Source organism: Gymnodraco acuticeps, unplaced genomic scaffold (genome assembly GCF_902827175.1).
Source record: "Gymnodraco acuticeps unplaced genomic scaffold, fGymAcu1.1, whole genome shotgun sequence".
Classification (NCBI taxonomy): domain Eukaryota; kingdom Metazoa; phylum Chordata; class Actinopteri; order Perciformes; family Bathydraconidae; genus Gymnodraco; species Gymnodraco acuticeps.
In genome coordinates this window covers 1,302,441-1,329,959 of record NW_022989977.1, presented here as the reverse complement: position 1 = coordinate 1,329,959, position 27,519 = coordinate 1,302,441, and the positions used below count along the sequence as shown (strand labels likewise).

Here is a 27,519-nt window from a genome sequence, read left to right as displayed (position 1 = left end):
ATAAATCTATCGATTAGATTTATGATTCGAAAATATTAGGGTAGGGTAGACATGTGGATATTATCCGGCTAAACAAAACGTGCATTTATCTAACAGGTTCGTTTTCCACAGACCTTATTTCGAGCTATTTTCCAAAATCCTATGGAGAAATCCCATTGCTTTCTGTCGAGGGAATCCGAGCGAAGCTTACTTCCGGGTTTTAGGACGCGTCACTGCACCACTTGCATAGACCATAGACCTCACAGCGGGCGGAACTTGTCATAAAGTCCGTGAAAATAAAGCCCGCCCATTTAGAGGGAAGATATAATAATAATAATGCATTTTATTTATATAGCGCTTTTCACAACTCAAAGACGCTTATGATATGATTATGATATGATTGTACTATAATTGTACTGTCATTTGACATTACTCTCTCATTGAGTTACTATAGCGGGCCCTCTGTGAATGTAGAGAGGGACCAACAAGCAGTGGCGGTTCTAGACCAATTTGACTGGGGGGGGCCACTGGGGGGCCAGTTATTTTCTGAGGGGGGCACAATAAATGCAGGACGAAAAAGAGAACTAGACAGTATGAAGTAATTGCGCATAAGAAAACAATGCAATACAGTTATTGGTATTTGTTTCAGAACACTTATTTATTTCAGATTGATCTTATAGTCAGGGGTGCACATAACTCTTTTGCCCTGGTTCTCAAAGGAGCACCTGGAGATGTTGCTTGGTGCTCATCCTTAAAATGAAATAAACCGTAACTTTTGAGGGGGTCTTGACTTTATTTGCCAGACACACGGCACTGAACACACATGCAGAGGTGAACACAGAACACACATGCAGAGATGAACACAAGACAACATTAGCACGACCAGTAATCCTACAAGCTGTCATCACTGTTCTCCTCACTGTTCTCCTCACTGTCTTCCTCTCTGTCAGACATGGTAGCTGATGATGTAGGCCTACTACTTTCTCTCTGGTTGAGTCTGCGATTAGCTGCTTGCATCAACAAGTCAACAGCTGGTTTTGGGTCGAAATTCTCTGTTGTCATCTTAGACAAGTGGATGTAATCAAATAAGTATGTGAACATAACCAATAACAAATTAATGTAACTTATTTTATTTATGTTGTTCATTCATATCTTATTTTACCTTAACATTTATTTATTTATTTATGCATTTTTTTATCTCTCCAGTTTTAAAGGATATTTTTGGTTACTGTCCTATAGTATACATTGGAATGATTTTAAACCTGTTTATCCCAATAATTATAAAGGAGTGCCTTGGAAATATGTGTTTACATAAATTGTGACCAAACCGTTTGAACTTAGACTAATAGTCAGGTTCATTATAACTTGATTTTAACTTTCGTGGCATTTTTGTGGGGATTTGCTAAACTATACATTTTTGGAAAGGGTATTGTATAAGGATTCAGAAAATCCATGTTTCCATTTGCCCAGATGTCTATATGGCGGCCATATTGGAATTTCCAAAATGGCCGCCGTAAAATGTAGGTTTTGTAATATCTCGGCTTCTAAATAATCTGGAACATTGATTTTAACTTCTAAACCTACATTTTCAGGGTCAAGGAACCCAATGGTGGTAGTTACAAAGGTATCACATTTTACAACATTAACCCTTTGAGTCGGTCGAAAATGACCTGTGCTAAGTTTTTTTAAGTATACAAAAACAAATTGAATTGATTATTTTTCATAAAATACTCTATAATAGACCATTATCTTATATCGATACATATAAAATATCTATAAATTCAATTCAGGCAAAAAAATTAATAATCTTATGCAAGACCCTGTGCGATCACAGTTTTTCGTCTCCTATGGCAACGGCCCTGTTCTTCAGACTTCTGATATTCTTCTGATATTTGTTGTGGACCACAAATAGCCTACTATATGAGAAGTGTCATCCTTCAAGGTTATTTTACACATCATTTGATACATGTACAGTAAGTATTATCTTCATTTTTACCTCAGAAAAGTTCAACAGGTTTTATGTCCAATTTCATTTAAGCTAGCTAACATTACTATTGTGTAATTCATGATGTCATGATGTTATCATCTTGTATCATCGAATTAAAATACAGTAGTTTGCTAATACTAGTTAGCTAACTAAATATGCTAGCTAACAATACTGTATAGTTTGTGTCATGACTGTTGTTTGAGAGATGTGTTATCATCCAATTAGCCTACTTTATAGTTAGCTAACACTAGCTAGCTAGCTAACTAACTAAGCTAGCTAACATTAGGACTACTGTATCTACAGTATAATGTGTGTGTGTGTGTGTGTGTGTGTGTGTGTGTGTGTGTGTGTGTGTGTGTGTGTGTGTGTTGTATCATGTGATGAATATGTGTTATTGTTCCTCAGACTTCTGATGTTCTCCTGATATTTGTTGTGGACCACATCGGCCCTACAATATCAGAGGTGTCATCCCAAGAAGATTATTGTACACAGCTTCTGATACATGTACAGTAAGTATTATCTTCTTTTTTACCTCAGAAAATATGTAATTGGCTAGATTTCAGCAACATACTTGCACATGTAAGTATTGCTACTGTAACTAAGCTAGCTAACATGAATTATAGTGTGTCATTCATGACTATTGTTTGAATGAGTAGCGTATTAATCATGTATCAATTTAGCCTGTCAACTAGCTTGACAATATTTTATGTCTTTGCAGTTTCTAAGCATGAGTGGAGAGTCACAAGGTAGAGAAGCATCATGTCAAGCCGAGGAGTCCGTTAGCTGGAAGCAGTGCATTATCTGCCAGTCTGATGATGACAAGAAAGGAGTCCTGGTGCAACATCCTAAATTAGAGTCCTATGGACTCGTACTGCAGGCAGTTCAAGAGAGGGCCAGTTTGAATGATGGGGACTACGTTCAAGTCCAAAGGCGACTGCAAAACTGCACACTAGAAACATTGTGCACAGAGCAGGCAGTCTGGCATCGCTCCTGTCACTCAAATGCAACTAACAACGACCAAATACAACGTGCAAGAGACCGCAATGCACACGCTCTAACTAGAGGACACTACACTGCCAAAAAGCGTGGACAGAAAAGAGGAAGCACAGAAATTGATGATCCAGACCTCTCAACATTTAGTTTTTCATCGCCATTCACACGATCCTATACAAGTCCACTGAATAAGGAACAGTGCTTCTTTTGTCAAAAGGACGATGGCCAACAACTGTACCAGGTCAGGACTGAGAATGCTGGTAAACATCTTAAAGAGGCTGTGTAAATGTTCGATAATACTGCACTGAAGACCAGGCTGAACACCTGCATCTCACCAGGTGATGCACATGCGATTGATGTCCAATACCACAAAGTTTGCTGGAGAAAAAATGTGTTCCATGCTCTTCGAGAACCTAGCACTAGCACTAGCAAAACTGCCAAAGAACCTTTCCTACAAAAGTCAAGTCTGCTTGAGCTGATTAACCTTATTGATGTAGAAACACAAAACCAAGCATACCTTAGCATGGATGACATTGAAACCACATATATCATTATGCTTGGTTCAGAAGTATTGGAAACTCATCTACCTGCATTCAGTAGAAAGTGGCTGAAAGAAAGAATCCTCTCTGCTTTGCCACACCTGAAGTCTGTTCGTCAAAAAGACAGAAGGAAGCCAGCAATCCTCTACTCCCCATATGCATGTGAAGAGGACATGGTTAATACTATGACAACAACTGATAAGAAGAAGGAGGAGAACAGCATGAAGACAATCTACAAAGCAGCACAGGTGATAAGGAAAAGCATTGCAACCTTCACCAAGGAGAGAAATGTCTTACAGGTATCTAGTGACATTACCGATGTTCCAGCTGAACTATACACCATGATCCATTGGATAATGGTTGGGCCTGCTGAAAAGCTGGAAACTGAAAAGAGGACCAGAGTTGTTGACCGAGCCACACTGACGGTGAGCCAGAATATCATGTATGGGTTCAAATCCAGTGCACAGGTAAAGTACAAGCCAATCAGTGAATCAGCATCATTTAGGTCACCCCATGCACGAGAGAACCCACAGGTTTTGGGACTGGCACTGACTATCCACCATGACACACGCAACAAGAAGCTGATGAATCTGCTCAATGCTCATGGCTACTCTGTTTCACATGGTCGTGCCCTTCTCATGGAAACTGCTCTGGCCAATGCTGTTGTAGAAAACACCAGAGCGCACCAAGGCCTCTATGTACCACCATTCCTGAGGAAGGGGACCTTTGTATTTTTTGCAGCTGATAACACAGACTTTGCCGAGGACACTCGTGATGGGAAAGGAACCACCCACGGGACGATCACTGCAGTGTACCAGAAGATTGATCCTTCTAAAGAACCTGTTGCAGAGCCTCTCATCATAGGTGATGCACAGAGTCTATCAGTCACTCCCTACCATGTAGACATACTTCACTGTGACAAGCCAACACCGCAGCATGCCAAGAGGTCAGAACAGTTTGCCATCAGCAGGGGGATCTCAGAATCCTATCAGCTGACACATCTAGGATGGGTTGTTGCATCTGCATTATCCAGAATGAAAGCAGGAGAAACTTCCAGCAATATTCCAGGCTGGGCAGGATACAACTCACTGTTGTCTGAAAGCCTTCCCTTGACACAGGTTGGAGCCTTGCCACTATTGCCAGAGGTGGCACACGAGTGGTCAACTCTGTTGACTATAATCATGCAAGCAAATCAGCTGAGGAAGTTGGCAGTTGGGGAAGATCACCCCACAGTCATTACCTTTGACATGGCCCTCTATGAGAAGGTGGTGCAGCTCCTAGATGCCAGACCTGACCTGAAACAGATGGTTGTTCCCAGACTGGGTGAGCTGCATGTCGTCATGGCTGCCCTCAGAGCTCTTGGTGCCTCCATGGAGAACTCGGGTATAGATGATGCCTGGATGGAAGCAGATGTATGGTCCTGCCACAACAAGGCAAATCCTGAAATGCACACACTACAAGCGAGCACTCCATGCCCACATCTACTCGTATGTAGCACTCTATGAAATGGCTCTGGAGGAGTTCTTCAAGGACAACCCACAACTGAAATATGTGTGCCTGAAGGCAACAGAGGGAGTAGAAGCTGCCTGCTCGGAGGGTAAAGACATCAAGGCTGAATCTGTGAAGCAAGTCAACAGGACCCTCCTGGAAGCCACTGCTGAAGTCATCACAGCATTCCAAGAATGGGAGGAACAAAAATCCCAGCATGCAATGTTCAAGGCCATGATGAGCTACCTACATCGGGTGGAAACAATCCTGTTCTTCGTAGCAGCAACTCGGAATGCTGACCTTGAACTCCATCTGCAGGCTGGAGAAGCACTGAGCAAGCTGTTTTTTTCCATGGATCGCATCAAGTACAAAATACTCTGGCCAAGATACATCGCAGACATGCATGACTTGAGGATCAATCACCCTCAGACCTGGGAGGAACTACACGCAGGTAATATATCCGTCACCAAGAGTGTCATTCCCTTTGTGTCTGTTGGGGCAGACCACGCATGCGAACATCTGAACAAGCTGATGAAGATTCGCTCTGGGATTATTGGCATCTCTAACAATGCCAATGCCAGACAGAGATTTTTCATGGTCACACCAGAACTTTCACGTCTGTCGAAAGAGTTCAAGAGTCAATTTGACATGGAAGCTGACAAAAGCACAGAGCACCATGAGCTTGGGCCAAGTGCAGTCAAGAGGGCACATGGTACAATCGACAAGATCAAGGCAGCCATACTCAGTCATGGAAACCCCTTTACCACTGAAGGTGACAAGCTGTACAATGTAATCACACTTGCCTACATACCAGATGAGTATGTACCACAGATCTTGAATGCTGATGTCACTGGCCAGAAGTTGTATGAAGACTACGTGTCAGAGCGGATCAATGGAGATGTCAGCCTCTGGGCCCCTGTGAAGAAAGTGAACAATAAGATGTTCCTGTCTGGGAACAAGAAGATTACAGTGAAACTCAGAGACAATACTGTGGATCTGAAGGAGACCAAGGACCTGTTTGCAAGGCTGATGGTACTTGCCAGGTCAAACCGAGACATAAACCAGACAGAGGCCATAAGAAACTATGAATTTACTCTAACACCAAGGGCACTGTTTGCTTCTAATGGAACAATCCTGCCATGCCATGACAAGTCCAAGTTAATCAGTCTCCTTGAGAAGCTGACAAGAGAAGATGTGCCCCATGAAGACCATCAGCTGCCTCAAACTGGAAGTACTACCCACCAAGATGCAATGGATACAGGATTCATAGACACCACATCTACTGATCAGCCAAGTCGAAAGATAGCACTGGTGGACGGCATGGTGCTTGTGCAGAGGCTGAGCAAAAAACCAGCCACTGTAGTGACAGTCAAGGATCTGAGTGGCTGCTTCAACGACAGACTGATGTCACTAACAAGAGACTATGATGAAATCATCCTTGTGTTCGACACATACAGGACAGATTCTCTGAAGAGTGCAACCAGAGATAAACGAAGACAAGGAAAAGCTATCCAGTACCAAGTCAGAGATGACACCAACATCAAACACATCCCACTGAGCAGGTTCCTCTCTCATGACCAGACGAAGGCCGATCTGACTGATTATCTTGCAGCCAAAATTCTAGAATACAACAGGGGATCCTCCAAGCTGATCATCACGTCAGCTTCTGGGAACACTAGGAGCAACAAAGACCTGCTCTTTGAAGAAAATAACCACGAAGAAGCAGACATGCTGCTGATCCACCAGGCTGTGCTGGCATCACACCGAAACCCAGCTGATGCACAGTTGATGTTCTTCTCACCAGATACAGACATTCTAGTGCTAGTCACAGCAAACTATGATCTCTTGCTGAAGAACACATCGATTTCGATGGCCTCTGGTGTTGTGCAGATTGAACCACTGTGGCGAGCTCTAGGTAAAGAAAGAGCAAAGGCATTGCCAGCTTTCCATGCATTCACTGGGGCGACAACACCGGCAGATTCTCCCGCATAGGCAAGGCAACCTGGCTGCAGATCTATTTAAAAGCAGACGAAGATATTATCAATGCTCTGCAGATGCTTTTGGATGAAGCAGAAGTGGCGGAAGGAATGCTGTCCACTCTGGCTTCCTTTGTATGTGCAGCCTACTCACCCAAGGGTATCAACATAAAGACAATCCCTGAACTACGATGGCATCTCTTCTGCAAACACAGGGCAGAGAGTGACAAGCTCCCTCCAACACTTGGAGCGCTGAAGCAGCATATTTTGAGAGTCCATGTCCAAACCAGGGTATGGGCACAGGCAGCCATTGCTCTTCAGGATCCGCAGCTGGACCCCCTGCACAATGGGTACTTCAGAGACTCGGATGGCATGAAACCAACAACCACAGAGGTCCTCCCAGCCCCAAAGGCCATCATTGAGATGGTCCAATGCAGATGTAAATCTAATTGTTCTTCTGGAAGATGTTCGTGCAGAGCTAATTGTAAGAGAATATTTTAATCTGATCTGTTTATAGAGCTCTTATAGTTTTTTAGAATCTGTGATACTGCAAACATCTGCTTGTAGTCACTCAAAGACTCCTCTGTGGGTTGAGGTCACAGGTCAAACGCTTCTCCTATATCCGTGGGGGAAGGTTTCAGGCTTGTCTGCGTTTCCTTGAGACAAGTAGTTCATTGTCTTCCATCGGCTATTGATTAGGTAAACGCGGGCTTTCTGTGGGCCGGTCTCTCCTCGTGTAGCAGCGATGTTTGTGGCTTTGGGGGCAGAGATTATCTTGGTGGAGCACAGGACAGTGTGAAACTAAGATGATCTCCCGGCCGTATGTAATTAATGTACTGTGATCAATAAACTCTCAGTGCTTTGGCTAATCGACGTTCCAGACTCCTTCATTCTACCTCAACATTGCAACAACAGAAGTTTACCTTCACACTAATGACTTAGCCTATACTGATATGTGTCATTGCAGTAGCCAGTGCCAGAACGACGATGATTCCCATGCCGTGATGGATGAAAGTGTTGATGATGATAGTGATGATGATGCATAGATGTGTATACATTTAGATGTCTAATTAAGAAGGTTGCTTATTTTCTGTGGTCACAAAATGTGCATGTCATGATGATACTGAAGTTCACAATTTTAAACTCAGTTTAATCAGTTATTGTCAATTATCTGTTAAGTCCTCAATAAAAGTTATGTTAACATGCAATTTAGTGAGTTCTACCTCATTATTTTTGGCACCATTGGATTCCTTGATCCTGAAAATGTGGGTTTAGCAGTTAAAATCAATGTTCTAGCTTATTTAGAAGTCAAGATATTACAAAACCTACATTTTACGGCGGCCATTTTGGACATTCCAAAATGGCCGCCATATAAACACCTGGGCAAATGGAAACATGGATTTTCTGAATCCTTTCCAAAAATGTATAGTATTGCAAATCCCCACAAAAATCCCACGAAAGTATATAGTGAACCTGACTATAAAGTGAACTATCTAAACACTCAGTCCTTACCTCACTGAGCTGCAGTTATCAGCCTCTCAGTCTGACTGGAGAGAACTCTCCCTCCACATTATTGTAGAAACATCTTCTTCTTATATCCGTTAAAGCAACTAGCACCAGATTCTAATAACAACAGCGCCGGTACCGGGCGGTGCGCCCTTCTCTCTCCCTCGCTCACTCGCATTTTGGCTGTGAGCTGCGGGCGCCAACATCCCCCATTTTCATCACTTACAGCGCCCATCGTACAGGGCAAATGAAACGTGTAACCGGGGTGAAAAGGGTGTAACATTTACTTAATTATGAATATTGTTACATCAAGGCCGAAAATTAGGATGAGCACCTACGGTCAAAAATGTTTTTTTCCCTCCCAGAGCTGCCAGCGCAGCGCCTCCACAGATCTGGCGCCCTAGGCGAACATCTATTACGCCAGTGCTATGGGCCGGCCCTGAGTTCATATCATAGGTTCATATCATAGACTGTATGCAACTCACAAATATATTTATCTCTCTCTCTCTTCTCTCTTCTCTCTTTTCTCTTTTCTATTCTCCCTTCTCTCTCTTCTCTCTCTCCCTCTCTATCTCTCTCTCTCTCTCTCTCTCTCTCTCTCTCTCTCTCTCTCTCTCTCTCTCTCTCTCTCTCTCTCTCAATGTTGGTACGCAAATGCGCCTTTTTTCAAATGACACGGTGCTCTTTTTTTGGCAGAGGTGCGCATGCGCACCTGCGCACCAGTTATGTGCAGCCCTGCTTATAGTTATTACTGTTAGCTTCAGCTTAAGTTATAGTGCAATGTTTGCACTAACACCATATTTATATAAAAATAAAGGCAATGAACAGTTACATCTCTACTTTACATAAGGGTGTCTGCACAATCTCACATTACAGAAACAAAATCCTGCGGTTTTTGGCAAACCGAGTACCAGTACATTTAAAAAAAAAAAAATTAAAATTTTTTTTTCATTGTTAGAGGGGCCACAGGGGGGTCAGAGGTCAGTGTTAGGGGGTCACTGCCCCCCCCCCCCCCCCCCCGCCCATGCCAACAAGCCCTCCCGTCTTCACATAACTCGCAGAGACAGCATTTAACCCTTCACATTCCAACAGAAACTGAACAGGCAGATTCGAAGGATTTATTTCTTTGGAAATATTATTTTAAATACAATTAAATCAAGTTATTTTGGTAAAACTAATGAAAAATGTAACAACACAAAAATATAAAAAATAATATTTAAAAAAAATATATCTTAGGCCCTCACAGAGCCCTGGGGGCCCTGACGGCTCGCCACTGATACAATGCTAACGGAGGCGAGACGTAGCCTACGTTATTCACACGCTTATCCACACGTACGTTATTCACACGCTTATCCACACGTACGTTATTCACACGCTTATCCACACGTATGTTATTCACGCCCATATCCACACGTACGTTATGAACAAGCATATCTAAGATAGCACTTTCTAAGCTACGCCGCCGCCACGTGAGCGCGTACTTTGAGCGCACCAATGATACGTTGCCGTGACGTCTGACATCGTCGTGACGTCGCCTGTATTCTACGTCAACCCATTCAAAATTGATGGAGGTGTTGGCGCACGTTGACCAATGGCGGAGCTGGGGGGTGGCTGGGAGTGGCCGTGGCGACCATAGATATATATAGAATTTTTGTATATATAGACATTTTTATTGATTGGGATAAACCCCTTGAGATGCACCATCTCGTTTTCAAGGGGGTCCCGACAATAGCAACAACTTACAAACATACATAAACAAAAAGACAACATGCAAAACATGACACACAAGACAAACCACATACAGTCTGTTAAGTAAAATTCAAGCAATGCATACAATCATTACAATTTGAGACAGTCAAGCAAATCAGTTTCATCAATATCAGTTTCATTAATAACAAGTACAGACCAGTTGAAAGTGAGATGATAATGCATGTTTAAACATACCCAATGATGCAAAAGATCTAATAGCAGCAGGTAAAGTATTCCAGTCAGTTGGGGCTTTGAACATGAACGCTCTTCTGCCAATCAATTTTTTTGCAGAGGGGACAGAGAAATAAATCTGAACAGAATGTCCAATAGTCCATTTAGCTTATGTCTCTCATAGTTGAAGTGTACCTAGGATGAAAATTACAGGCCTCTCTCATCTTTTTAAGTGGGAGAACTTGCACAATTGGTGGCTGACTAAATACTTTTTTGCCCCACTGTATATCAAAACAAAAAGCTAACATCTCATTTCAATTATACATTTCAAACACAGTATTCTCCACATATTTAAGTTGTATTAATTTGGATTGATGCATTCGTGTTGAGAATGTTCCATTCAAAATGTTATTAAAAAGGCATTTACACCATAAAAGATGACTATTGAGATCTATTGTCAGGAATGTAAGTCTTATATGTATGGCCAGAGGGCAGGACCTATAAACACATTTACTACCCAATAGCATTGTGAGGCTGAACAAAAGGACCTTTTGACTATGTAAATGTAGTCTTTTAAAAAAACAAAAACATTTACTGACTTTTTTGGATAGCTTAAAGTAATGTTGTAAAATTACAACCGGGGGCCTTACAGGGTTAAAGGCTATTGTTTATTGTTATTTACTTTAAGATGTTTATTCTTAACCAATCATTTAATTTAAAAACTCTTATTTAAATGATGTGTGTGTGTCTCTGTATTCCTGATGATACACTGAGAGAATGAGCTCATAGGGCTGCTGATCACCATAAGCTAAACAGTCTGTATATTGCATTACATTTGTATAATGTAAGCTTCGTTGATACTTTGCCTGTGGGAATACGAAATAGATTTACTGAATATTATTTGATCTATTCCACCACTTAATCTCAAATAAAGAGGTAGAGGTGTGTTGTAGGGTCCTTAAATAACCCCTTATTTTATAGTGAGATGTATTTTTATGTTCATATAATAGCGATTTCAATGCCACCCCAAAATTATCACTGGTTCCATCCTGGCCACCCCACTGAACATTTCCTGGCTCCGCCACTGACGTTGACACGTTAGTTCTCCGCTCAGTCAGCTTAGTTATCTGTTCTTTGGTACAAGTCACACCTTATAAATCACACCTCATAAAGGAGTGCTGACGGAGAGCACCGGAACGCCACTCCAGCTCTTCAAATATTGTAGTACCCATAAGGAGCCGTACACGCCGCAGTGTTTGCGTGGCTGTGTCTTTAGTTGAAAGCACAGTGGCAATCTTTTAATAGCATCTGGTTAGCTAGCTATGCTAACGAATTTAAAGAGCTTTTTTACATTGCATTTAGCTGACGCTTTTATCCAAAGCGACTTACAATAAGTACATTCGACCAGGAAGATACAACCTTGAAGAAAACAGAATCATATAAGTACATCAGGTTTCATAGAGCCAAATATTTCAAGTGCTACTCAACTGGCTATAGATAAGCCAGTCCTTTATTAGTATATAAGTGCTCTGTTAGCAGTTCTTTGTTAGTAATTCTATCGCTTGAAGTGCAGTCGAAAGAGATGAGTTTTCAGTCTGCGCCAGAAGATGTGCAAGCTATCTGCTGTCCTGATTTCAATGGGGAGCTCATTCCACCATTTTGTTTTTGCTGATGGGAACTTGGGTCCCCCTCGCAGCGAGTCGTTTGGCTGATGCAGAGCGAAGTGCACGCGCTGGGGTGTACAGTTTAACTATGTCCTGGATGTAGGAAGGGCCAGATCCATTCGCAGCATGGTATGCAAGTACCATTGTTTTGAAGTGGATTCTAGCAATTACTGGAAGCCAGTGAAGTGAGCGGAGGAGCGGAGTGGTGTGGGAACATTTTAGAAGGTTGAAGACCAGACGAGCCGCTGCATTCTGGATGAGCTGCAGAGGTCGGATGGCACATGCAGGTAGACCAGCCAGGAGGGAGTTGCAGTAGTCTAGGCGTGAGATGACGAGAGCCTGAACCAGAACCTGCGTTGCTTTCTGGGACAGCTGGGGACGTATCCTCCTGATGTTGTAAAGTGTGTATCTGCAGCAGCGGGTTGTAGCAGCGATGTTTGCAGTGAAGGACAGTTTGTTATCTAGGATCACACCCAGATTCCTTGCAGTCAGAGTCGGGGAAACAACAGAGGTGCCGATGTTGATTGTTAGGTCAAGAGTGGGGCAATCTTTTCCCGGAAGGAAAAGCAGTTCAGTCTTGTCAAGGTTGAGCTGGAGGTGATGAGCAGACATCCACTGAGAGATGTCAGCTAGACAAGCAGAGATGTGTGCGACGACCTGGGTCTCTGAGCGGGGAAAGGACACAATTAGTTGGGTATCATCAACGTAGCAGTGGTATGAAAAATCATGCGGGCTAATGACTGATCCGAGCGAGTTTGTGTACAAGGAGAAGAGGAGGGGACCAAGAACAGAACCCTGAGGGACCCCTGTAGTTAATTGACAAGGGTCAGACTCGGACCCTCTCCAAGTTACCCTGTAGGTACGGTCTTTGAGGTATGAGGTGAGGAGGGAAAGTGCAGTGCCTGAAACTCCAAGTTTTTGGAGAGTGCGAAGGAGGATCTGATGGTTCACCATGTCGAATGCAGCAGACAGGTCCAAAAGGATGATGACAGAGGAGAGGGATGCTGCTTTGGCAGTGTGCAGTTCCTCAGAGACAGCAAGGAGAGCAGTTTCTGTGGAGTGACCTGCCTTGAAACCAGACTGGTGTGGATCCAGAAGGTTGTTCTGATGGAGATAACAGGAGAGTTGTTTAAAAACAGCGCGTTCAAGTGTTTTAGACAGGAACGGGAGGAGAGAGACAGGCCTGTAGTTTATAACATCAGACGGGTTGAGAGTGGGTTTCGTTAGGAGAGGGTTTACTCTTGCCTCCTTGAGACTGTTTGGAAAGTGACCAGAAGTTAGAGAAGTGTTGATAGAATGGGTGAGAAACGGTAGAATATCAGGAGCGATAGTCTGAAGGAGGTTTGAAGGGATAGGGTCCAGAGGACAGGTGGTAGGGCGGGTAGAAGTAATGAGGGTAAGAACCGCACTTGGAGAGAGAGGGGAGAAGGAGGTTAGTGTGTGGGTGAAGGGAGGGTCTGGTGACCCAGCGGTGAGTAAAGGTGAGTCAGAAAAAGAAGAGCGAATATCATCAACCTTTTTTTCAAAGTAGTTAACAAAGTCGCTTGACAGAAGGGAGGAGGGGGAAGGGGCTTTGGGAGGGTCCAAGAGGGTGGAGAAGATGGAAAATAGTTTTTTGGGATTGGAACTTATCTTGAAAGAAAGTGCTTTTTGCCTGAGAGATCGAAGCAGAGAAAGAGGAGAGGAGAGCCTGATAGGTTAGGAGGTCGTCATGGTGTTTGGATTTCCACCGTTTCCGCTCTGCTGCCCGAAGGATGGTTCTATTAGCACGCAGTGCGTCATTTAGCCAGGGAGCAGGAGGGGACTGACGAGGCTGCAGAGATGTGAGAGGACAGAGAGAGTCCAGAGAGGATGAGAGAGTAGAGAGGAGAGTTTCTGCAGCAGAGTTTGGAGGCAGAAGTTGGAACGAGTCAGAGGAAGGGAGGGCTGAGAGCACCGATGAGGCAAAGGTAGAGGGGGAGAGGGAACGGAGGTTACGGTGGACAGGTGCAGGATGAGAAGAGATTAGTTTGTTATGTTTGGAAAGGGGTAAAGAGAATGAAATGAAGAAGTGATCGGATGTGTGAAGCTTTTCTACAACCAGGTGGAAGAGAGCTCTCTCCTGAGAGGCTCAAATAACCTCAGCTCAGTGAGGTTAAGGCACACCTTGATATGATCATTATAGTTATTAATGAGACATTAGAGACTAAATGAAAAACAGGTATAAAATACTATATGACGGTAACAAAAAAGTTGTTAAAAATAACAAGACTAGAGTTTGAAAGGGGAGTGATTTGTAAAATATCCAAAAAGAAAAATCTGCTTCCAGTTCTGTTTCATATGGGTGTTGAGAGATGTATCCATAGATCTCCTGATGTTGCTCTCAAAGTGCACCAGATTGATGCTTTTAACTTCAACATTTAAAAACAAATCTTCCCGGGGGAGCATGCCCCCTAGAGGAGGTTAGGTCCCCCTCCATTTAAATCATGTTCACATGGATAGGAAACTGAATTCATTTGCACACATCTTGTGTCCATATCTTTCTGTTGTGGTGGTCATGCCACACCGTGCATGTGCATGCATGCACGAGTCATGGTGAGATATCTGGTTTCAGAGGTTGCTTTTTCTTTGCACAGCATGAAAGAAAGGCGAAATGAATGGGCTATGATTTTAGTATTTTTAAGCAGAAGTTGAGTTCAATCATTTGTACGGCCCTCGGAGGATGTTGTAAAAATTGAAAGGAAAAAGGTTCCCCACCCCTGCTGTAAATAATAATAAAAACCCTTGATTTATAACTTAACATCTCTGTCTCCAATTGATCTGAGTATATGATAAAGAACAGCCAGTTAATTATAAGAAGCATTATAGCACAGGCCTTTGTCAGATGGTATATTACGCTGTTTTTTTCTGCTTCGAATAGTTCTCTCTTTTTTCACCATACCTGTGTTTGCATCCCTGGAGTGAGAAGACAGTCTCCTACAGTGCAAATAAGTAACTCAGCACTAAAGTTAATTTAGTTTTTGGCTGTTGCACATGGAGACTGTTTGGATGCTGTGCGTAAAGGTCCCACATGAAAATATTTTCCTTTTCCACTTGACTTCATGCTAAAGCCAGATGCAGTAGTAGCCCATGCATCCTAGGCCTACATCTATAAACCCTATTTGTAAGTTATGTATGTACTCTGACTACTTTTCTGGAAAACATATTTTTTAAATATCTGCTAAATGTTAATCCATTATCATACATGTTCTAATGATACGATGGGGTTTGAATGAGGCTCTCCTTTCTGTGTATTTATACTTTGGTTACGGCGCCTTCTGGTGGTGAACTGCAGGCGTAACCTCGTTTACCCGGAACTTTGGGAATGTGACATTTCTATCAGACGGATATGTTTTGGTGTAACACACAACAACATCCAGAAGGGCTCCAAAAGAAGTGTCCCTGTCAGACATGTGGATGCTAAATCGCAAATCCTCCGCTCATTTAAACACTCTCCGTATTTGTAAGTAACGCAATATTGTTAATGTTGCAAAGAGTTAGCAAATGTTTTCCGTTGCTGGTTAAACTGCCATGTTTAGCTCGCCCTTCACTCGTTAGCATTAGCGTTAGCTTAGTTGAGTTAGCATGTCAACACACTTTAGACTTTGGTCTTAACTATTGTAACACATTCGCGAAAATGACATTAACTACATCGTTATCTTCAAGTGGCGTATTTACCTTAAACCAATACGTCGCTAACTAGTTAGTTAGCATGGTTTTTCTAACTTTTTTGAATCGACCGCAGTAATTCAGATTTACATGAGCAGTTAACTTACACGTCAACGTTACTGTAACATCTCTATGTTATTTCTCAGTGCCCTGTAGCCTACTGCACCCATCCATAAGACGAGGTGTGAAATGTCACTATTATTTGCCCATGAGATGAAAAAGATAGAACACTTTAAAGTCAACATAGTCCAAATATCTACCTTACTTCTGAATGTAATATATCAGTCAGGGAGTCAGTCAAGTACAACAAATAACAAAGGACACTTTTCCATAAAAAAAGGAAATTGAAGTAATCCTTATTGGCATAATATACAGTTAAAATATATCTTTGAATGTGGGTGTGTCAGTTCTAAAGCTATATATAGTAAGATATGTGACATAACAATTTTATACAGGACCAAATTACTTCTGATCTCAAAGAAAAAAGTTGTGAAGGTATTTCTTTTCTAATATTTATAATGATTTGTATGTATTTGATCTAACACGGATATCAAAATATGATAATAATTTAGCATATCTTTTTTATTTTTTATTCTAACAACCCAATTCAGTAAAAAATTGGCAATTGATGAGGATCACAATATCAAACCCATGACATGAACTTGCAAGTTGTTATGGAATGATCCATGTGCTAAACTCTTTGTCAATCTCTCCAATCTCCAGGTTGTAGAAGGCAGATTTCCTTGGGAGCCCTCTAGCTGCTTCTGAATCATGAGTGGCTCCAAGCCGGACATCCTGTGGTCTCCCCACCACCCGGACCGATATGTCATCTGTGACTCTGAGCTGGGACTGTACCGTATTGGACCTGTGGGAAACTCAGAGACCAAGGCTGGCACTCTCCCTCTCTCTGAAGAAACTGCTGCTACTTTACTAGCCATTAATTCTGACACCCCGTACATGAAATGTGTGGCCTGGTACCCAAAGCATGAGCCTGAGTGTTTGCTCGCTGTGGGCCAAGCTAACGGCAGAGTGGTGCTCACCAGCTTGGGTCAAAGCCACAACTCCACATGTAAAGAGCTTGTTGGGAAAGAGTTTGTACCCAAGCACGCCCGTCAATGCAACACTTTAGCCTGGAACCCTGTGGACAGCAACTTACTGGCTGCTGGGTTGGACAAGCACAGAGCAGACTTCTCTGTCCTCATTTGGGACATTAGCAGTAAGTACTCCCCAGAGGCCAGTGTATCCTCTGAGAAGATTCGTCTCTCATCTGTGGATTTGGACTCGAGCTCAGTGGTGACCAAACCATTGTATGAGTTAGGTCAGAACGATGCTTGCCTCTCCCTCTGCTGGCTGCTTCGTGACCCAAAGCTGCTGTTGGCTGGCATGCACCGGAACCTGGCAATATTCGACCTGAGAAACACGAGCCAGAAAACGTTTGTCAACACTAAGGCCATCCAGGGGGTAACAGTCGACCCGCACTTCCATGACCGTGTGGCCTCCTTCTACGAGGGCCAGGTTGCCATCTGGGATCTGAGGAAGTTTGAGAAGCCTGTGCTCACGCTCTCTGAGCAGCCTAAGCCTCTCATTAAGGTAGGATGCAGTTTGATCCTGAAGACATGAGCAAAATGTTTGAACTTGGTGTAGTTCAATTAATTAAATAATTGTGTCTTATGGATTTCATTTGATTCTCAGGATGTAGTTTTTAGGGATGTAACAATTTATCAATCTGGATCAATGTATCATTTCAATGATAACAACGTTCCAATGTCATGAAGCAAAGTGAAAACATTTATACATATCATCAACTTATTTTGAAACTCCCATGGCACTTCTGTTTTTTTGGTTGGTTGAAAAATGTAAAGTTAAATGTACAATGTACAGGTTTTGAATTTTCATGTTGTATTGTCTCATATCAATAGCCGGCTCCTGATTTGAATATAATCACAATTGTTCATGGCAGGCCTTTTGATTTGAGCAGATATTGTATTGTGATAAAACTTGTGATTTACCCTGCTAGTAGTTCATTAAAATATTAAAGATCAGTACAATTTAAAGTCACTTAGGAAAGCATGAAAAGTCAATTTTTCTTGTTTCAGGTGGCCTGGTGTCCAACCCGTAATGGCCTACTGGCCACTTTGACTCGTGACAGCAACATCATCCGCCTGTACGACATGCAGCACACTCCTACACCCATCGGCGACGAGACGGAGCCCACCATCATCGAGCGAAGCGTGCAGCCCTATGAAAGCCAGATCGGCAGCTTCGCCTGGCACCCGTCCTCTCAAAACCGCATGGTGGTGGTCTCTGCAGCCAACCGGGTCATGACTGACTTCACCGTGTTCGAACGTATCTCGCTGGCCTGGAGCTCCACCACCTCGCTCATGTGGGCGTGTGGCAGACACCTGTACGACTGTGTGGAGGACGGAGCTGAAGGAGTGGACAGCGTGATTGAGAAAGACATCGCCACTAAGATGAGGCAGAGGGCTCAATCCAGGTACGGGCACGACACCGTCCAGGTGTGGAAGAACCACTTGTTGGCGGGAGGGAGTGACCCCCAGCTCAAGTCACTTTGGTATGATCTGTTTTATATCCTTTTTGACGTCAATGACAAACTCCTGGGATTCAGAACTTCTGGGTTTGATAGCAACACAGCTCAATACATGTTAAACAGTTGTGCTTAACTAACTATAGAAGACAATCTTCATGGTGTAGGATATATGAAGGCTTACTGTAGGTTTTTGACTTATTTTTATAATGGTAGAAAGTAAAATGGTCTAATGATTTCTAGCCACAGTTCAACTGTTGATTGTTGTGATAAAGTGTTGCAGTAGTTGTTAATTCATTATGGTTTTTCAACTGCATTATCAGTTACAATTCCTATATAAGTATCACATATGAAGCAGTGTGCAGAGGACATTGAGCTGAAGCTGCAGGGGAACAAACAGTCCGTCGTCTACTCGGGGATCAAGAACATTGTTAAGACCACCTCAGGTAAGTCCTCTGAACCTCTTACAAATGTAATCACAAAATGTTGAATGTTGGAGAATCAGACCTTGGTTTATTAGTATTTGTACGTTTTATTAAGATGTATTATCTTAAATGAATAGTACTTTGCACGACTGGGACAATGTACTCATTGAATGTTCTGTGTATTCCTGGTTCCCCCAGGCACGACAGAGAGTCGCAGGTGCTGGAGCGGCTCAGAGCGGCAGTCAGACGTCCCGCGGTACCACAGCGAGGAGCGCTGCCTCTCACTGAGGCTCTGTGGCTGGATCAGCAGGGGTCCCGACATCGATGTGGAGGTATTCCTGCGATCCCTGGAGCAGGAGCGGGAGTGGGAGCGGGCGTCCGCCGTGGCTCTGTTCAACCTGGACATCCGCCGGGCCATCCAGATCCTCAACAAGGGAGCCACCGCCGAGAAGGGTGAGTGCTGCCGCCCTGTGGAGGGGGAGGAGGGAGAGGAGGGGGAGGAAGGTGTCAGGGAAAGACTGTCTGACACACTCAAATGTTAATGTAAATGTTGGGTCTTTTTAAATGTGCATACATTCATATTAACTCCAGTGTTTCCCCTACCATTGTCTTTGAGGGGCGCTGCGACCCACCAACGGAGCCCCGCGCCCCCCCTGAAATTCAAAATTATAATTTTTTTATTTTTATTAATATATATTTTTAAATATATAGCACCAAATTGCAAATAATCTATATCTACTATCACTTTTCACATTGTGAACTAAACGCTTTCATTTTAAGTTGTGAGTTTAGTGTTTTTGACCCTAAGAAACACTGATGCATTAATCAATAACAATAATCCACAGCTCCTCTCTCTGCCCCAGAGGATTTAAAAAATATATATATCCCAATAATATCCTAAATTCTCTCTCATTGAAATGCCATTCTTTCTTCAGTGATCTACCTCTGCATTATTATGTGTTATAGTGTCATGCTTAACCTTGTATATACAGGCTTCAACAATTATTATGTAAGCATCATTTATAAAGGTTTGTTGCCTTAGTTCGACTAAGTAAATTAAAGTCTAGTTAATATATAATTCCGGATAAACATAAAGTGCCTGTTTTTCTTCAGAGCCTTTCAGTAAATAATGTCTTGAGGAATTTCAACAATGTAACAGCAGGAGAACCTTGTTTTTCACACAACACTTATCCTGCAGTGCTTTTCACACTGAGGTCTAATGAAAATGAGAGAAGGCTGTTGTTTACACACGCCTTACTAAGAACATTTCCACCAATGTAGGTCAAATGTTTCTCTGCTGTTTGTTCTAATGAAGGTTTCCTGCACATGACTGATGAGGTGACTCGTTAGATAAGAAGTGTCAGTGGAGAGATCTCATCTGTTAGGGTCAGCTGCTCTGGCTCAATGAACTGATTCTCATCTGCAAACATATACAAGCATATAGTCATCATTTATTCTGACATGTTCCAAGGGTTGAACATATATCCACCTAACACACCCTCTTGTGCTCTATTGACATGTTATATCTTGTTTGTTAAATATGTACAAAGCTGATTTGTAAAAAAAGAAGAGAGTGGTAATTGTGCTGGTAAATGATTATTTTTAAACCTTTGGACAGATCTTTGCTTTCTGTTTAACCTTTTGTCTTGTCTTTATGCTAAGCTAAGCTACCTGGCTTCTGCATTTGTAGCTATATACTTGGCTTGCAGACATACAAGTGGTATTTGTTATTAATTTGACCTAACCATAAAAGTCTTATTGTTATTTTGAATTGAACCACAAAGCTAGCTCACCTTGAACAATAGTCTCAGAAGCTCAGTCAAACTTTCCTTCCGTCCTAAGCCCAGCATAAACAGTACAGACTTTGCACATGGTGGAGAAACCTGCCTGTCTGACTTATTCACAGGTGACCTGAACCTGAATGTGGTTGCCATGGCTCTGTCCGGCTACACGGACGAGAAGTCCTCCCTGTGGAGGGAGATGTGCAGCTCTCTGAGGCTGCAGCTGAAGAACCCCTACCTCTGCGTCATGTTTGCCTTTCTCACCAGCGAACCTGGAGCCTATGATGGCGTGCTGGTATTAAATCTCTTACTGTCATGGAATTTCATAGCTCTATTGCAAACAGGAAAGTTAATGAAAAGAAAAAGTGCTAAAGCTGGCACTCATTTCTCACGGAACAGTGCCTGTTTTGTTCCTATCTGATACAAAAAAGTGTCATATTCTTAACACAGTGATGAATAGGTCGTTAATATTCCAGCAGTCTTTATTGGGAAATCCTCAGGTGTACAGGAAGACATTTGTTTCGAGTCATAAAACACCTAGCAAAAAGTAGAAAACATACACTCGGTCCTTGGAGAACAGGGTGTATGTTTGTGCTCCTTCAGTTACATCAGATTCTGGCCACCAGCTGCTGTCTCATTTATTTCTCTCTTTAGATCTCTCCCGGCCCGAAGTGAAGACCCCACCGGGATGATAACAACAGTCACTTTGACCATCTTGGCTTTTAGAATAATTGGGTGTAATAATTGCCTTCAATCCCTTGACACAGAGCAGAGGTTTTAAATGAACAAGCAGAGCATTTGTTTGTGCCAATATGGAGACACATATGCAATGTACTGTCAATTGTGATTTAGAAATGTATATTTTGTATTTGATTGATTTCAGTATGAGAGCAGTGTTGCTGTGCGGGACCGAGTAGCCTTTGCCTGTATGTTCCTCAGCGATGCACAGGTAAAACAATACAAAGCACATATTTCCACACTGTTATCCTGCATATTTTGTGTAAAGTCACATCCCTTTACACCATTTCCTGATGACTTGCTTTACAAGTGCATGATTATGTTGCATTCTTCTCTGACTTGATACATTTGTGGCTGCAGCTGCCTCGATACATTGACAAATTAACCAATGAGATGAAGGAGGCGGGCAACCTGGAGGGCATCCTGCTGACGGGTCTGACCAAAGATGGCGTGGACCTCATGGAGAGCTACGTGGACCTCACCGGAGACGTTCAGACCGCCAGCTTCTCCATGCTGAAGGTACACACAGAAGTTATGAAAAGTAGTGTGTCATTGTGAGAAGCACACTCTTTTCACATAAAGTATGATTGGCCCTCCAACTAAAAATGATCACATTAATAATGAGCATGTGCTGCTCCCCTCTGTCTCCCCGCTACTACTATAATCATCTAAAATTGAAGTTCATGTACATTTGCTTAGTGTTAGCTTATAATGACGAATGCCCCCATGTGAAGAGAAGGGTGCATACTGATGCTAAACAGGCTTGTTTTGTGCCTGGGGAAATCTTACAGACCCTCCAGATATGTAATATAATCCACTTGAAATAAATGCAATAACCCCTATAGCAACACTGATAAAACTCTCCTACATAAACTGTAGTATAGTATATTGCCTCCCATCTCACATTTAAATGAGTGTATCATCCCTGCACAGGTTGATGTTTACTTTAATACATTTAGTAATGTCTGTAATTGTCACTGATGTTCTTTTAGATTAAATTATAGTTTTTTAATTGCCATGCAAACTTGATTCTTATTGGTTAAGCACACAGAACATTCCCATCACACGACAATAAGAGACCCACAAATAAATGGTTTAATCATTAGTAACTTAAATGAACTAAACCCAAAACTGCAAACACAAACTGATTTTGTCTGATCACACCCTTTGAAAAATCAAAGCATATGCTAAAACTTGCCTCTAAAAGGTCACAGCTGTTATTCTAAACACAATTGCCAAAACTAATAACATGTTATGCAAGCCTCATTGGAGTTGTTAGCTCTCTTGCATTTGTTTCTATAAAGAAAACGTAATAAAAGGAGTGGTGGAACTACTCAATGTTTGCTTTACTTTCTTGTTCTAACCTGCTCCAAAAGAAAACGGCAGTGTACAAGGCATCCACCAGCACCTTTTTTAGTAATTGCATTTACCTGACATACATGTCCACATTCCTCCAGAGTGATGGGTGCAGGAAGAGTAAACTTAGAAGTTATTTTGTCCCAGGACACATTGTCTATTTGTATTAGGGATGTACTTTGCTGTGCCTTGTGTAAACTGAGGTGAGAATGTGAAATAAGGCTGAGATAAGGTTTCTTCCAACAGGGTTCCCCAGGTGAAGTGTTGAAAGACCCCCGAGTCCAATGCTGGATCGAAAACTACCGCAACCTGTTGGATGCGTGGCGATTCTGGCACAAACGGGCCGAGTTTGACATCCATAGAGGCAAACTGGACCCCAGCTCCAAACCACTGGCCCAGGTAACACACATCTGGGGAAGATTTCTTTATTATTGTATAATACAAATATATATTTATTAACTGTGGGGCTGATATGAAATCCACTGACAACAAATTAAAAAAAAATGGATCATTCATTAAAGAAATGTATCAACCAAGAAGGCTTTCTATTGTGTGAGGATTTGCTTCTACTCTATGTTTTATATCATTGCTGGTTGAATGTATTTAAAGGTAGGGTAGGTAAGAATGGAGAAACCCGCTAGAGTGTGCTAGAATTTGAAAGTACGCAGCGGAAAAAAAATCTGCCCCTTCCTTCAGACTTCCTTACAGAGCCCCTCCTCCAACACACACGAACGCACACATGACCAATGAGGGCACGAGATAAGTTTGTGCACGAGATGGAAGGCTGACAGATAGGTAGGCCATCCAGTTATTTTAGCCGGGCCGGTGAAAATATGTTTTTTACAGTACTACGGCTTCCACAGATGACATTTTTTAATGTATTTATTGTCAAAGCATTTAATATATTCATTGCTATCGGGATGTTAAGAACATTCCATGGAATATAACAACAAGTGTTTCTGAAGTGAATTACCTACCTTTAAGTGAAAGTGAATGAAGGTTGAAAGGAATTTTTAAAGCATTCCTTTGGCTCTTGAAACTCTTCCAGAGCAATATTCACTATTTCGGGCTGTTTCAAGATAAACAATATCAGAATTTTTTTTTACCAAAACATGCAGCAATATATTTTTGTATTTGATCATTTCAATTATAATATGTTACTTGATAGATTTGATAACTTTTTGGAAAATGCATGTTTGACTTTAATGTGATAGGGCCCTGGCAAACACAAGCCGTCTGTCCTGTTTTTTTACTGTCTTGGATATTACTCCCCTCATGATGAAATAGGACGCTTGTACTGTTTATTACAGCAAAGGTAAGTCGTGCCAAGCTTGTAACACCCACTGCTCTCCTCTCCAATTCTTGTCATAAAACCTGTTCTATTTAGCACAACAATCTTAGTTATCCTCTCTGTTCCAGTTAATACACATACTGCACAAAATATTTCTACTTGCGATTATGAGTACAAAGCGAACCTTAGCACGACCTACTAACTACACTATGACATTCCAATATTCACAGTTAAGCATTTTCAGATTATTGCAGTATTATCTAATGCTTATCTTCCTCTCACCTCAAAGTGAAAATCAGACAGCTGGTGAGCGTGTGCTTGTTGATTTTACCTTTGTGTCCGCCGTCCCTTATCAACCGACCTTTGTGTTTGTTCTTGTGCGACAGGTGTTCGTGAGCTGCAACTTCTGTGGCAAGTCTATTTCCTACAGCTGCTCGGTGATGCCTCATCAGGGCCGCGGATTCAGCCAGTACGGGGTCAGCGGCTCGCCCACCAAGTCAAAAGTCACCAGTTGCCCCGGCTGCAGGAAACCGCTGCCACGCTGTGCCCTCTGCCTCATGAACATGGGCACACCTGTCTCTAACTGCCCAGGTAAACTGACCTATGTGGACAGATGCTCCGTTGATACTTACAGGCAGGCCTCTTGGAGCAGCTTAAGTGTTTATAATACTTAACTGAGCATTTGCAGGGGAGATTGTGTGGACTTTGTTCAGCATTAAGAGGCAGTAGCACCTGGACGTTCAGTGGCCAATCCAGTTCCTATTTATTTATTGCTTTGCTTTTACACATACTAATCCAAATTCAAAGGTTTCATTGTCATAGAAATAGCTACAGTATAGAAATAGCAAAACAATTCTTCTGACCTGAGCTCTTCCAACAATGCAACAGATATAATATAAAATACAAAATACTTCTGTACTCTTTTGGCCATCTTCTGTATTTACACTTTTTTATACATGTCAATAGAATATGGGATATGTACAAGAACAGAATATGAAATTAAATAATGTAAATTAAGACTAAATTAAATATAGTTCATTGCGGTGATAACTATTTATATAAATTAGTATATTGCAAGATGACAACATAAATGTTTATCAGAGCACTTAACAGAGCTCAGGTATTTAACAGTCTTGTGGCCTGTGGGATGAAACTGTCCCTGAGTCTGGTGGTTTTTGTGCGGATGCTGCGGTACCGCCTGCCAGACGGCAGCAGACAGAACACTACGTTGACATAGATAGTACAGTTTATAGATTGTTGATACTGACTTGTAGATGAATATCTTTTTCTGGCAGGAACAGGGAAGTCAGACGAGAGGTTGGACTTGACAAGGGAAAACAAACTCGCTCAGTTCAACAACTGGTTCACCTGGTGTCACAACTGTCGTCATGGCGGCCACGCAGGACACATGCTCAGCTGGTTCAAGTAAGCTCTCTCTCCATGCTGCAGATGTGTGGCTTTTTTCAGACAGGATTGTGAACTTGTTTCCTGCTATGGTCCGTGTACCTTTTGTCCATTAGCCCTTACATTGTAAAGAAAAATAAATAAAAGCTAGTCTTTGCTCTTTCGGTTGTGTAGCACTTTCATCGTTCTCTTTAAAATAATGTATTCTCTCTGTGACTGTTATGGAAGGCAAAGCAATTCGATATAAAATCACTTCTGTTCTAAATTACCACCTAACTTTAAAAGTAATTGTAATGTTAGGTCCATGTGTGGATCCTGTTAAATTAAAAGATTGCCTGATTTATTATTTTAAATGGTCATATCAGAATTCAAATAAATGGATGAATGAAAGGTACACTTACCTGCCAGGCCCTTCTGTACTCTTTTGGCCATCTTCTGTATTTACACTTTTTTTATTGACCTTAATGTGTCTTTTACAGAGAACATACAGAGTGCCCAGTGTCTGGTTGCACGTGTAAATGCATGCAGCTGGACACCACAGGGAACCTGGTGCCTTCAGACAGCAGCTAAACAGGAGAAGCTTGTCGGAAAGTGAAGTCCAACACCCGCCCAAGCCAACCAGCGTGGGTTTACTGCTACACCCACCACACCGACAACTGGGCAAGGGACGAAGGGTGCAAGCAGGGTCCTCTTCTGCAGCAGCTGCTTAAATAGAATGGGACGCTGTTAAGTTATAGTCTAGTGAATGTAATGTTGTAACTGAGCCCTATATGAAGAAGGGAGGCAGTGTGTGTGTGTGTGTGTTATGGTTTAATGTCATCTAATAAAATAAATCACATTTCAGCTTGTAAAGATGTGCTCAAAGGTGCCAAGATGTCCAAGATATATTTAATTTTCTCGTGTTTTAATACACTTTTTAACGTCTGTGTTTGTCTTAAGAAAGTATCTTCACATACCTCATGAAAGCATTGTCCGGGGTGAAGGGCGGTCCCCCGGGGGCCGGGGCCACACTCTCTTTATGTTCTTCTGTGCCACTCTTCATCTGGCATTGTGCGGGATGGCTTCCAGTGTGAGGGGTGGTTATGGGGTATAGGATGGGGAATGGGATAAGGTAGGGGGTGAAGGGTGATGAGGAGGAAGGGTGGGAGGGTGCGTCTGTATTCATCAGCAGACTCCAGGCCTGTGGTCCATGAAAGAAGCTCGCCAGAAAACAGCAGCTGCTCGGCACTCTAACAAGACCCTCCAGATTGTTCCCCCCATAAAGAACCTCAGCTGCCGGAACACTATTGACTCAAAGAAAGGGCGAGGGAACAGACAGCCTGAGCCCTGGACCCCCCCCTCGTACAGCCTTCGACATACACAAACTTGCCCTCTCTTTCTTTCTCCCTCTGTGGTGCCCAAATTGCACCCAAAAACTATGCACACCACACATCAATCCAAGGATGGGTGCCGTCTATGGGGGGACGGCCGTGTGTAAGCCGCATTGTAAATGGGTTTACTCTCTTTCTCTGCCACCCTCCCCGCTCTGTCACTAGCGTAGGGAGGCATTGTTAGTGAGAGGCGGCCTGCACCAGACCTGGCTAAATCACTTAGTCATGGAGGAGGAGGAGGAGGGTGCACAGGAGCTACTGCTTTCCCCAGGATCTCTTCCCGGTGTGGGAGGTTTTATAGGCCTGCGTGCCCTTTAGTGAACTATTTTGGAGTGTAGCTGACAAATTGGCGAGCCGTGTTGCATCCCAAAAAACAGGGTGGCTGGAATTTCACCCTTTCAGTGTTTCTTTTAAATAAATTCCGACTGACAAATTGGAGCACTGCTGAATGGGTTGTTTTCCATAAGTTTTCCATGGTTTATTTTTACATTATCAGTTTCAGACAGATGGCGTGGGGTTTCTATCATGTGCTTTCTTTATCTTTGCTTCAAAGCATTGAGTCACCTTATTCTCCCATGGGAACTCCCACAGAATCACAGACCAGTGCAGGCAGAAGGAAGGACAGCATTGAATAACAATAGATTTTGGACCTCGGAACTAGGCAAGTAATACATTTTATTAGATTGAAAATTCATTCTTGAGTTTGAACAGCTTGTGTCAACGCAATCTTACCTCAAGGTTCATTAGTAGATGTTGCGGAGCTTTAAGTCTCATCATTATGTTTCTCAGCAGGTGGCGTATGCGGAAAAAATGCTCCATATTGGATGATATTACAATGAAATTCACTCTTGACCTTAAAAAACAAAGTTG

General features: G+C 42.5%; 1 protein-coding gene across 1 annotated transcript; it reads left to right on the top strand.

The window, feature by feature from the left end:
• Positions 1–15,414: 15,414 nt before the first annotated feature.
• mios (missing oocyte, meiosis regulator, homolog (Drosophila)) lies at positions 15,415–26,147 on the top strand. The gene is made up of 12 exons (XM_034211253.1): positions 15,415–15,533; positions 16,463–17,329; positions 17,836–18,325; positions 18,632–18,730; positions 18,908–19,162; positions 20,616–20,785; positions 21,374–21,439; positions 21,589–21,747; positions 22,831–22,983; positions 24,262–24,466; positions 25,171–25,300; positions 25,759–26,147. Exons 2-12 carry the CDS (start codon positions 16,511–16,513, stop codon positions 25,847–25,849), a joined length of 2,637 nt encoding a protein of 878 aa, XP_034067144.1. The 5' UTR covers positions 15,415–15,533; positions 16,463–16,510; the 3' UTR covers positions 25,850–26,147.
• The last annotated feature ends 1,372 nt before the right edge of the window (positions 26,148–27,519 follow it).

What these genes read in the sequence shown, in the direction of transcription:
- mios (XM_034211253.1), top strand. Translation starts at nt 16,511, where the DNA reads ATGAGTGGCTCCAAGCCGGACATCCTGTGGTCTCCCCACCACCCGGAC. An exon ending in TGTTCCTCAGCGATGCACAG is followed by an intron (nt 21,440 to 21,588) that starts GTAAAACAATAC and finishes TTGTGGCTGCAG; the next exon opens with CTGCCTCGATACATTGACAA. An exon ending in CCAGCTTCTCCATGCTGAAG is followed by an intron (nt 21,748 to 22,830) that starts GTACACACAGAA and finishes TTCTTCCAACAG; the next exon opens with GGTTCCCCAGGTGAAGTGTT.